At 44.8% G+C, this 12,840-nt stretch overlaps 1 protein-coding gene across 3 annotated transcripts in view; it reads right to left on the bottom strand.

The window, feature by feature from the left end:
* The window catches only part of TOM1L1 (target of myb1 like 1 membrane trafficking protein), a 48,950-nt gene that overhangs the window by 22,626 nt on the left and 13,484 nt on the right, over window positions 1-12,840 (bottom strand). For 2 of the 3 annotated variants that reach the window (XM_044422060.1, XM_044422061.1), the window contains one exon: window positions 93-242. In XM_044422060.1, the coding sequence (XP_044277995.1) occupies window positions 93-242 (150 nt within the window). Of the gene's footprint in view, window positions 1-92; window positions 243-9,887; window positions 9,906-12,840 lie in introns of those variants that run through there. The other variant, XM_044422062.1, reaches the window with a different exon arrangement.

Raw genomic sequence — 12,840 nt, 5'->3', positions numbered from 1 at the left:
CATTCTCCACAGGGCAGCTATCATGGGTGGTTTACCACACTAATAATACTTGCTTTATGCAGAGAGGAAAGGGGTAGGGTGGGCAAACATACCATGATGAAAGTCAAGATTTTCTCTTGCATATCTACTGGTAGATTGAACCTTGGATTCAGCAGCTTTACTAGTCTATCTTTGCAAAAATCCCTTTTCACGACCAGGGACTGGAAGCTTGGGCCACAGTTCTGCATACACATTTCGAGAAGCTGTAAAAGACAGTTTTTCTGTTATGATGGCATTATAACATTCAGTATGAAAGTCCCAATTCATAGAATCATAGAGTAGTAGAGTTGGAAGGGGCTATGAAGGCCATTGTGTCGAACCCCCTCTTGTTGCAGGATGCCAAGTTACCCCAACCCATTCAGATGGCTGTCCAGTTTTTTTGAATGTCCCAGTGTGGGAGAACCCACCACCTCTCTAGGCAGCTGGTTCCAGTCGTACTGCTGACAGTGAGCAAGCTTTTCCTGATGTCAAGTCTGAATCTAGGTTGTCGCTACTTGAATTGATTATCCCATGTCCTAAATTCTGGCATCAGCAAGAAGAGATCTTGACCTTCTTCTCTGTGAAAGCCTTTGTGGTACTTTTAGAGTAATCTCATGTCCCCCCTCAGTCTTCTCTTCTCAAGGCTGAACATGTCCAGTTCTCTCAGTCTCCCCTCACAGGGCAGTGCTTCCAAACCCTGGATCATTTGTGTTACCCTCCTGGGGACCCTTTCTAATTTTTCTGCATCTTAGCCCCTTCTCCCCCCCCCCCCCACCCTCCGCTTTCTCCTGACTGCAACTATTCACTGTGTCTCCAGCTTTTGCACCTCCCCTGCTCTCATCTGTAAAGGCTGTTAAGTCCTACATGAGGCTTTGTAACAAGCAGGAGGGGCCTAATACCAAATTATACTGGTATTTTTGGTTCTGCTGCATCAGACCAAGGGTCTCTCTAGGCCAACAATCGGTCTCCCACAGAAAGCAGAGGACGTAAGGCAATGGCCTTCTCCCACTGTTGTTCCCCAGCAAGTGCTATTCGGGAAGCTCTGGACCTGGAGGCACCAGGAACCTCTGGACCTGGAGGCATTTTCCTATGTGAGTCATAGGAACTCAATAGTGAGTTTCTATTATATTGCACACTGTTTCATAACAACGCTGTAGCCTAGATTCAGCAGGGTTACTCCCTGCAGCAGTGAGGCTGTGAACTGAAATGGAACAGCAGAAAGACAATCCCTGAACAAACAGATCCCCCGTATGCATCTACTTTACTTCATCAAAGTGACTGGAAGAGCTGCAAGTTTTTAGGGAGTACAGGCCAGTGGATCTAATGTAGCTGTTGTCAAAATGTGATTTGTTTTAAAATGATTTGTCTGATTCTCACTTATGGCAGTGCCCTTAAGCTAGGCCCACCTTTGCCCACAGTGTAGATCAGGGGTCTCAAATTCAACTGACCTGGGGGCCGCTGGAAGTAGAGTCTGGGAGAGGCTGGGCCGCATCAAGTATTCCACCACCGCGGTGGTGTTGGGCCGCTCATCCCGCGGCCAGCCTGGGCGCTGCCGGTGCTTTGAAGGCCACAGGGCCCCTCCCCCGTGCCCCGTCTGGCCTGGCAATTGGCCTGTGGGCCGCGAGTTTGAGACCCCTGGTGTAGATGATTAAAAGACATCAGCCCAAAAAGCTGATGGCCCCATCTGGGAATGGCCCAAAAAGCTTTGGCTATTGGGTGGTATAGAAATTAATTAAATATTAATAGTAATAATTACAGTAGTGTTGACCAAATGATCCATGGTCTGATGTGCGAATTCCCAAAATACACACCAGGGAAAGGTTTTCTTTTAAAGGATTTATTTTTGAGAATAACCAGCAGTCAATGAATTGTTCCAGTTATGGCACACCTGAGCAGACTTCAGATGGCCCTTTTACACACTGATCATTAAAGGGTTGCATGTAAGACAGCTAACACTTTCTAACAGGTTATGGAAGTGAAAAGTTGCACTGGTGTGATCTTTCCTGCCTGCACACCAAAGCAGAAAGAAGATGCTGGGAAGGAGGGGCAGAGGATGAGGTGAGCTGGTATGAATTGCCCTTTGTGCTGCTTTTATCTGTCAAGAGCCAATGGGCCCTCTCTGGAATGGTGCCTGGTTAAGTTCATTTCAAGGATACGCACATGCCGATTCCCAGAGAAGAGGGTTTTTCTCTGGCCAAGCTGTGTGTCAATGAAGGCATGGTTTAACCAATGGTTGTACCTATTTATCTGTAAATCAGTAATAACAATCATCATCATCATCATCATCATTTACAAAGAGGTATTGGTATGTCAGGTGAATTCACTGTAGCAGAAGCTTGAACTCAGGGAAAACAAAACATCCTTGGGCCACTCAGGCTTGATTGCATGCAGCATTTGAAAGACTATTTTAAAAGCTGCACTCTTTGCTTAGGCTCTGCGAACTATTGAATCTTGGAAGAAGAATGGAGCAATGATGATGAGAAATATACCCCAACTCACAGGATGCAGAACTTCTCCAAAAGAAACTGGAAAATAAATAGGGGACAGGCTGCTGTGTGAAAAGCCAAGCTAGTCGCAGCTGCCAAAAAACCTTGGCTCTTTGTAAAAACCAGACTGCATGAAAGACGTGCTAATCAGCCAGCCCATTTGCCTGCAGACAGTGCTTCAGAGAGATTTCATGTATCTAACACATTTTCTGCAGATTACATGAAGGAATTAGAGACGCATCTCCCATTAGCACACTTTCCCTAGATGGGAAGGGCCAATCAGTTACCCCTTTGAATAAAACTGCTGCAGTTAATGGGGCAGACCTCACACTCAATTACAGCAATGCAACCCTCCCATTGATTTCAATGAGTTCTATCAGCAAGAAGGAGCAGTTTGATTATTACTGTTATTTTATCAAAAAGGCATTGATAACTGAACTGATGAAAGTTAATCCCATGGTAACAATTATTTTGATTACAGAAGAATGCTGCAATTAGGCTTCTGTTGGCTCTGGGCCACATTCAGTTCAAGGGAAATAAAAATGTTTATTGTGCCTGTCTGGTTCAAGCCCCCACTCCCAAGCCTACCCAGACACACGGATTCACTCTTTCAGCAGCAGCCTGGCTGCCTGATGGCGGAGATCCCCCGCTTGGGATAAAAATCTCCTTCATAGGACAAGCAAGTCAGTGGAACACTGTTCTATGCGCCCTTGGAAAGCACTCTGTGTACTGTTACAGCCTGGGCTGGATTGTCCAATATGCAGAGCCGGCCACAGAGCAGAATTTCATCCAAAATGGGGGCTGCTCGCAAGCATTATCATCTGACAGCTCTTCAGCTTGCAGAAGACGCCCACCCTTAAAATACAGCTGCCACTTGGGATAGCTGTTTTTCGTATATCAAGGGCAGGGAGGCAAGCACCCTTCCAGATGATGTCGGACTTCAATTCCCATTATTTCCCACCATCCACCATGCTTGCCAAGGCTGATGAGAGTTCAAATATGACATCAGCTGGATGGTCACAGGTGTGTCCTGCTTTACAGAGCACTGTTTGAGGGGCTGTCTGGTCGAAACTTAAGGAAAGCAGTACCCAGCAGGAGTTAGCATCTGGACAGCATAATGAGGAGGCAGGCCATGGTCTTTGCCACAGTGTTGAAGAGTATTTTTTAAATATAAATTAAATGATTTTTTTCCAACTGGCAACTATACATATCACCATGAATTTGATTTAAATCAAATAGATTTAAATCCCCAGTCAGTCAGACTACATTTAAATCATGCCTTTTTACATAATTTGCAAGCATGCCTGCCATACCCATAGGTAGAGAAACTTTAACACATTCCCAAACCAGGTCTCTTTTATGGATTGCTGCCATTATAGGTTTTCTTCAATAAAGAAAGAATATGATAAACCTCAGGCTATACACAAAAAGACCCAAAGATTTGTGGAGTATTTGGATCTGAAAGGTTCACTTTCATATTTACTGCTTGCCCTTCCCTCCTCATACTTAGCTTCTTGTGCAAATCTATTCCACTGCCAACCATCTTCTTCTATTCACTGAATTTTTGAAACTTGGCACTTAAGAAGTAAGAGGTTGATTCTATGTACACAGATTTGCAAAGGAACGATGGGATTAAGGTCTTTTTCTCAACTCTGGATGCTTATTTTATAACCTTTTTGCTGTGAAGAAGAGACATGTGATCTGCGCAGACACAAATTCAGTTCTGAGAGCTGTAAAACCAAGCATCTGCAATTGGCCTCTTCTGGGGGTCACAGGAGGGATGGTAGGAGCCCCCCTGAAAGCCATGGTGGGGAGCATGTGTCCTACCCTTGGTCTATCTAGAACAAACAGTCTGATCCTGTCAGTGGTGAAGTAGGTAATTTTAGACTTATGGAAGGCCGGGGACCCTTTGTAGATGGTAATATGTCACGCTTCTCTTGTTTTACCATGTGCTAAGCCAGCCCTGCTTCATTTGAGTCTCTTCTGCTTGTTCTGCTGAGTGGGGTGCTGAACTAGTACCCAAAGCCCTGCCTGGAAAGCACCACTGCTTCCATCAGAAAATCACAGAGAACAACAACCAGCTGTGAGTGCTGTCAACTAATTACTCAGGAATAAGGTATGCTTAGCTTTTTTGGTTGGTACTATTCCTTAAGGGCCAAATCTGTGAAATAAATATATTCATGAGTTATTTATATTCACTTCTTTCCAGGCATTTCCTGGACAATGACTCAAAACAATGCTAACTTTCAAACCCCTTTAGAATTGTAATTAAGCAAGAAACACACAAACTGCATACATAGACTTGCCTATAAAAAGGAAAAGTTATAAATGAACTCTCAAGTCTTCCAGGTTTTCAAACAGTGCCACAAGTCCAGACAAATATTATATCAAAAACATATTAACATATCCCAGGGTGTTTATCTAGAATTTTGAGGCAACATTAGAAGCTGACATAATTTTAGGCAACCATCTTAATATGTGTTTGTAAATACAACTTTGGCCACATAAAGATGATGGGACCCAGAAAAATGAGTGGCATTCAAATGGTAAAGCAGGACTTTCCAATCTCCGCTTTTTGCCATATCGCCTTGAACCCCCCTCCCAAGCGGCTCCTGGGACTAAGAGACCCTCTGGAAAGGCATGGGACTGTGGCTGGGACGTTGGGATAAAAATTAGAAGGCCACCAAGGTGCATGAGAAGCAGTATGTGCTGCTTATGCAAAGGGTCCTGGTAATGTCAGCTGCAGCATAAAATGCTCAAATCTAAATACTCTGTAATACTGGAAGAGGATGTGTGTTTGTCTGCCCATCTGCCATTGCCAGAGTGCAAAGACTGTGAAACATAGATGCCTGATACTTGGCATGCATATTCAGGGAAGTCTAATGGTGTGTGTGTGTGTGTGTGTGTGTGAGAGAGAGAGAGAGAGAGAGAGAGAGACAGCGAGAGAGAGTGCGAGCGAGCACGCGCATGGGTTAACCCCCCCCCATTGATTTTACTGTCTCCTCCATATTGTCCCTGTAAATGAAGTACATCTGCAGAACATCTTCAGCCACTAAGAGCAGAATTCTCTAAGCAGCACAAAGGTTTGCATTCCATACAGTTTGAAGGCTGGGGAAATTAGTAAGCTAAGGGGCTGTGTTATAGCTCTGCTCCCGCTCTGCTGCTGTGGGAAAGCTCCCATTCAGGGGAATAGAGCAGACAGATCCCTCCCTCAGAGGGCTACAAGGATGCCTGGCAGGGGCTATGCCTTGGTATGCCAGCAGGTCTGGCTTTGCTAAGATGGTGTGTGTGTGTGTGCGCACACGCGCACGCGCATGGGTTGGCACACAATTGTTTCTAATCTGCCAGCATCATCAGTGTGTATGCAGCCTTCACTGTACCAACACAACAGCTCTTCCCACCATGCAAAGATGAATCCATTTGCCATTAGTGTATCTAGTGTGTGTATATATATATAGGTGTGCATGTACATTCTTTGTTTAGAAAACATTAGTAAAATCAAGGAAGAAAAGAAGGGGGAAAGAATTCCAAAGATGGCAAACGTAGGCATGGCTAATTATTGATTTTTGCTTTATCCCTTGCCAAAAAAGCAAGATACTTGACTGAAGTTATGGCAATTGCTCATGCTATCAAAACAACTCATCTTTTAAAGTAAATATTCTCCCATTTCCCTCGGTATCGTAGGGATAGCGCAACAGCATCTTGCGCAGTTAGAAAGAAATGGTGCAGTTTCTGTGCCGTAGGCAAAATGAAAGCCCAGATTATGAGGAATGGAGATTCTCCACCAACCAGGAAGGAAGCAGAGTCTGCAAACATGCAACCCACTTGCTGAAACCTGAGGAAGCCTATCTACCATTGCCAGAAAAGCAGGAGAGCATTTTGCCTGCAGGTCAACATGTAAAGGCAAAAGCAATTAGGCTTGCATTGCCACAATTCAGAAAAGTCAGAAGCAATTGGCTGGGTTAATAAATAAGAGCTTGCAATGGGGCACGAGTTATTGTATTTGCACAATTTAGCTGACGTCAAACCCAACAGTGGGTTTATTACTGCATCCACCAAAGGAGGCAAGTCCACATCTTCCTGGGACAACCTGTTCCTTGGCCAACTGTTTTGTGGCATTCCCATTTTGATTCATACTGCATTTGTTTCACAACATATGCAAAAAGTCTCACATATTCAAATAAAAACAGAGCCAGTTGACCAACTAAAGCACCCCACCTGTGATGTATTGCAAACAGAATTAATGGCTGATACATTTTTATTTATTAATTAAAATATTAGGTGTGGGAGAAGTAACTCGCTGGAAGGATACTGTTGCATTACAAAGCAGTCCAAGAAATGAGAGCACGGTGCATCAAGCTGAGCTGACCAAATGTAGCCATTTCCTGGGAGACTAAAGTACACCGTTCTGACCATCCAAAGGTTCGCCCCCTGCCTGTTTGGTTATTAGACGGTATTGCTATGCTGACAGTATTCCAAAGAATTAAAAGAACTGTGCTCTCAACAGAACTATTAAACATCTTTCAGCCCAAAGTCTGGTTTCCATTTTGAAGATGTTCTTGGGGGGCGCATTCCAGTGATGGAGGGGGACAAAGACAAAACAGATGTGGTCAAGAATGCCAGAATATTCAGCTTCAAGCTTTTCAGGCGAGTAACAAAGCCTCAGAAAAGGCATGTCAAATGTTTAGAACGCTAGCTGGCTGAGGGAAAGGGCACAGCCTTCTGGGAAACCCCAAAAGGCCAGAATGGGATCCAGGCAGGCAGGCTTGGTCCACAGGCAAGAGATGCTGCACCCCTTGGTCAGATAGGAAATAGAAGGGGTCAAGTCATCTCATTTACCTAGAAAATAGGTTGCTTATCCTTCTCTGCTCCCTATTACAAAGCACTGTTCTAAAGCACCCAGTGGTGACGCAATGGAACAGGATCCAGAATGGCTGAAATGCCTCTCTGATACCATGAGGCTGGCAGCAGATTATTCCCATCGTGCCCTCCTGCCTCTTTGAATACTGATCCCTAAATACCTTTATCCCTTGCCAGCTGAAAGTGGCGGTTGTTGCAGGGATGCAACACCGCACATGCCACATATCCCTTTGCTGGTACTGTGGATGCAACATCCATTCCAAAGCATCTCACAAGAAAAGGTGGAGGTCAACAAAGAAACAAAGACACAAGCTCAATCAATCCACACAGCGGATCATGCGATAAAACTGCTGTCCCTGAACTGGAGTGCTTCAGGCAACCAGTGATTTTCTTCCTTGAAGGGTGGAGGGGGAGATCAATGTGTATAGCAAGCAGGAAGTCAGGAAAAAGGCTGCTATACTACCTCTTTCCTATGTGAATGGGCCCAGGGGGGCAGAGTTTGCATGCTCACACACTGCTCAGCTTCTCCCTCATGGCTCCTCCCACTAGGGGGAGGGGCTAAATGTGCCTGGGACTCTCCACCTGGAGTTTCTGCAGTGTGGCACCTGCAGCAGGAATTCTGGAAGAACAAATCCTGCCTTATGAATTTCCTTACTAAAAAGACCCTCAGTTTCAGGATTCCATTTTGGACATCATGCAGAACAAATCAAGGTTAGACAGTACGGGACTTGTTTAACTATTCCTACTGGCAGGATGAGCAAAGCGGGAGTGATTAAGCAGCACACACCAACATTCCCCATACTGCAAATTCCTCCCTGCTGCCCCACTTCATAGGTGGATAAAAATGTTAGGATGCTGGCCTAGGCTGGAATCCATCCTCCTGAGCTCGAGTGTTATGGAAACGCTTAAAAAAAAAAACAAAAAACCCATTACATGTAAACTGGACCAGAGAGAGACGTGAGGGAGGAGAGTTCACGGAGCACTCAAAACCTGCCCAATGAATTTAAGAGCTGGAGTAGACTGATGAAGGAAAGGGAATGAACTTCTCAGGGTCCCTGTAAGCCCCCAAACTCAGAAGCTTGCAGACATCCAATCCAGAGCAGGAGGACCAGCAGAGGCAACCTACATCTCTCCATACTGCCACTCTGCATCGCTGCTGGATGAACTTTTTGTCCATCCTGCTGGGAGAAGTCAGAGGGATTGAAGGAAACAGGCAGACATTCAGGATACTTTGCCTCCCCAGTCTCTTCCCCTCTTCTTTTAGTCCTCTCTGAGCCTACTTTTCCGAACTCAGGGATCAGTGGTACGGTTCTGTCCACGCCAGCTGTGAGGGGATGAGCTCTGATTCCCAGCTCTGAGGTAGGAGTACTGCTTCCCATCTCAGAACTGGGAATCCCAAAAGCCCTATGTTATGGCTTCTTGGGCAATGCCTAGGCCACAGCATTACTTCCTAAGCTACTTAGATCCCATAACTTATGTCCGGATAAAATCCAGGCACGCCTGGGTTCTGTAAAATGTTGCTTAATAAAAAAGAAGACAATGAGGTTTATTGGTGGATATTTGTGCTTATCCTGTACCTTCAACTTTAAGCCCTACTCTGAGTCTCCCCAGAGTGGGATGAACTTAGATTTACAAGTAACCTAATTTGCAATTCTGCCTTGGTGGCTCTAAAACAGAAATCCACGTAATTTGGCCAGCCTACTCATTCATTATGGGAATTGTATCATCTTTCTTGGGAAAGTCAACAGCAATATCTCTGCTACCTGCACCTCTGAAATTTGGTCTGCTTGGGCAGATGCTTAACTCCTACAAACATCTTTATGATGTCCAGGAACACCAGAATCCTTTAATTAAAACCTGCATTTCAACTGCAAGCAGATATTGTACGAAGCCACTGGCCAAGGTCCAGATAAGTTGTAAAGCTCCAATAAACCCAACAGACATTTTATTTATAGGTGATACCAGTTTCAACACACTCAGAGTCAATTAATACCAAAGGAGGTTAGTACCATCTTGGCTGTCTGCTGAAGGCTGCATTCCTTCCCACTTGGTATAAAACCATTCCAGAGCCTGGAGAAACTGTTAAAAGGCAATTCAGGAGACAATTCCTGAAATCAGAGACAGGCAACATGTGACCCTCCAGATGTCAACTCAGTGTACAGCTGCTATAACAAGCAACATTTCCATGTTAGGCATCATTAGATTTTAGGAACTGAAAGTAAAACCACAAAGATTGTACTTCCCAAATGGTGAGACCACACTTTAAATACTGTGCGGAGTTGTGGTCTTCACACTTAACTAAAAGGATACTGTTGAGTTGACAAAGGTGCAGAAAAGACAACTCAAGTGATCAAGGGTTGCAGAAACCTTTCTCTGAGGAAAGGTTTCAACATCTGGGATTGCTTAGTGTGGAAAAAAGGTGAGAAGAGGGAGACATCACAGAAATGTACAAAATGAAACAAGGGGTGGAGAAAGTGGCCAGGGAGACCCTTTTCGCCTGCTGTTCTAATACAAGAAGATCACCCTATGAAGTTGATTGGTGGGAGATTCAGTTCAAATAAAAGGAGGTACTTCTTCACACAGCTCTTAGTTAAACTATGGAAATCACTTCCAAAGGTTTTAGCGATGGTCCTCCAAGCTGGAGAGCTTCCAAGGACAACTAAAAAGAAAAAAAAAAATAGAGAAGGCCATCAGAAGTTCACTTCATGTGGTCTTCAGTATCAACAGACTGAAGTAAACGTAAGTACATCAAGTGCTGGGGAACATGAAGCTGCTGCGCTCACACCCTCTGGGCAGTTTGTTGGCTATTGTTCGAACAAAATGCTGGACTAGATGGACACTTGGTCTGATCCAGCAGGGCTCCATAAGTCTGTGGTAACTGTACATTATATCAGATAAGACAAGCCACAGGACTAGACCCACATATCCTCATGGCAAAGTGTCACAGGTGAAAGCAACACATGATGATGCCCTGTACACAGACTTTTTCCATGCTTGGGGGATTCCTCTTCGGAGGATGAACATGAATATTCAGAGACAAATATCTCTAGGGAACAGGTTGCCTCAGCAGTGCCTGGCCCTGCCCAAGGTACTCTTGGGCCTTCATGGCTGATCGTCGGATCTGCCTCCTCAAAAGGCAGGAATCTCAGATTCTGTGGTAGACAAGGATGCTAATCCTGGAGAACATTATTGCTAGAAGAGGCAGGTCGGGAGAGCTCTTTATGAAGAAGTGCTTGGCTATCAGAAAGGGCTCTTCAGGAGCGAGGCAATCCTTGGGAGAAAGGTTGCAGCATTACACATCTGAACCCTGGGTGTCTAATAGCTCTAGCTATTATCAGCTCTCTCTTGTAACTTGAGAGCTTCTGGAAGCAATGTCTGGTCTTCAGCTCTGATGTGGTCATGTGCTCGGACTCCCATGCTACTGACCTCTGGGAGGCTACCTGACTTTTTACTTGGTTTATATCTTGGCTTTGATTCTGGCTGCTTTGGAAAAACCACCATGTGCCTAGTAAAATTGCGCTTGACCATTTGCCTGCTAAACTGACCACCATATTGTATATGTCCCTGTGTCTGCTTAGCAAAGCACCAGAACTTAGTTTAGACCAGGACAGAGACAGCCAATGGTACTTGCCAGGAAGAAACCCCTTGTCTGTGATCATCACACGGTGGTATTTATTTAGTATATTTTCCTTTAATATATTTACCATTCCTTAGTATATTTTCCTTTATTTAGTATATTTACCATTCCTTTCTGGTTTTTAAGAGGATTTCCAAGGCAAGGAAAAAATAAACATAAAACATGTCTCAAAATTAGCTGACAGAGAGAATATAAAACTATGAGAAGAACTTATACTCCCATTAAAGGAATCAAATAGTAAAGCCATGTTCTATAAAGGGGCAAGAGCAACTTACAATCTCTTAGAAGTAAAAGTGAAGACTGCCTGCCAGTATCCTGATGATCAAAGCACCTCATAATAGAAGGCACCACTGTTGGGAAGACTCCATCCTATCTCATCATATCCTTCACCTTTGAAGACAGAAGTATCTGGAAAAGGGTCTCTGATTCTTTAACGACTGCCCTGGTCTATACTGGATGATCTGTCATTATTTTGATCAACTTCTACCTCACATGTGGTATCACAGAAGAACCCTGTCCAATGGTACAAGAAAAACTTCCATCACTGGCCTTTTGTGGCTTCTTGCCTTCCCTCTTCCTTGACTGGAATCCCTCCAGGTCAGGGGATCTTTAAACTAGAAGACTCCATTGGCCAGCGAAGGCTAGAAATCTACCTCCAGTTCCTCCAGGGCCATCTGTAAGGGTGGGTCTATGGAAGGAGACTTTCCTCCATTCGGCTGCCTCTGGACTGCCCCTTCCTCTCCCTTTCCTAGGTCTTGTTCTGATACAGAACTGTTTCCTCAGGCTTAAGTCCTTGTCTTCACTCACCCAGCCATAGAATTTGCCTCCTCCTCTAATGGAGTAAGAATATAATCCAGCTGCCTGCCCCAGTTTCTCCATTTCAACAGAGCCATGATACTCGTATGTAAATATAAAAGGAAAACAACAGCTCGGAAGAGAGCAGGTTCTGCTCTTATGCCAGGAGTCCAAAGAAGCTGTTTCCAGCTCCTCAGCACATAGAAGAGGAAGCATACACGGAGACTTTTCCCCACTAAACACCTCACTGTGGAAAAAGGTTAAGTTTGTTTGCACAACAAATGCTCAGATAAAACATCTCCATGCACTAGGGCCTGTTATCACCACTCTGACCGACTGGATGCAGGGAAGATAAACAGAACAAAAGCCAAGCGGATTCAGCGGCTGCTTGCCAAGCGGAAGCCAAGCCGGAACAGGTTCTTCTGTGCAAACATGTAAACAAATCTATACAAACAACTCTGAATCACTGAGAGGAGGGTGAGGCAAGAAGAAACGTAATTGATGTATTCAGGAAACTTGACATGTGCCCCCAAAACAGTGTGTCACACTGGGGCACTGAAATGTATGCCTGATTGGAACTGGACGTTGACCAACCTTAATTATCTTCCTGCTCTTGATAATGGCCTTGCTCAGTAAGATTCCGGAAGCCACACAGAATAAGCAATGAGCAGCGGCAGTCCTGCATGCTTGGCAAATGACAAAGCCATAGATAGCGTTTGTATCTGAGTGGCAGATGCTGCCAAAATGCAGAACACACGGGGCAATCTTCTGCTGGCCCAGAGAGTTAATGGACTCACCCTGCTTCCTACAGTACTCAGAGCTGCAAAGAGCTGAGTAGTAACAGGCATTCTGGAATCTGCAAAGAATTTGGGCTTGGCCTTTCTTGTTCTTCTTCTTCTTCACTTATTACCAAGAAACATGTTTTCAGTTCCTTTTAGTTACCAAGAAAGCTATTTGTATAGGCCAGCTTTTCCCAACCAGGTACCCTCCAGATCCGTGCGACTACAACTCTCCGTGGACCGCAGTCAACTTCCACAGTCGCTT

Source organism: Varanus komodoensis, unplaced genomic scaffold (genome assembly GCF_004798865.1).
Source record: "Varanus komodoensis strain SLA01 unplaced genomic scaffold, ASM479886v1 scaffold12, whole genome shotgun sequence".
In the NCBI taxonomy this organism is placed as follows: domain Eukaryota; kingdom Metazoa; phylum Chordata; class Lepidosauria; order Squamata; family Varanidae; genus Varanus; species Varanus komodoensis.
Note: the sequence above shows the minus strand (reverse complement) of the source record. Positions and strands in the feature narration are given on the sequence as shown.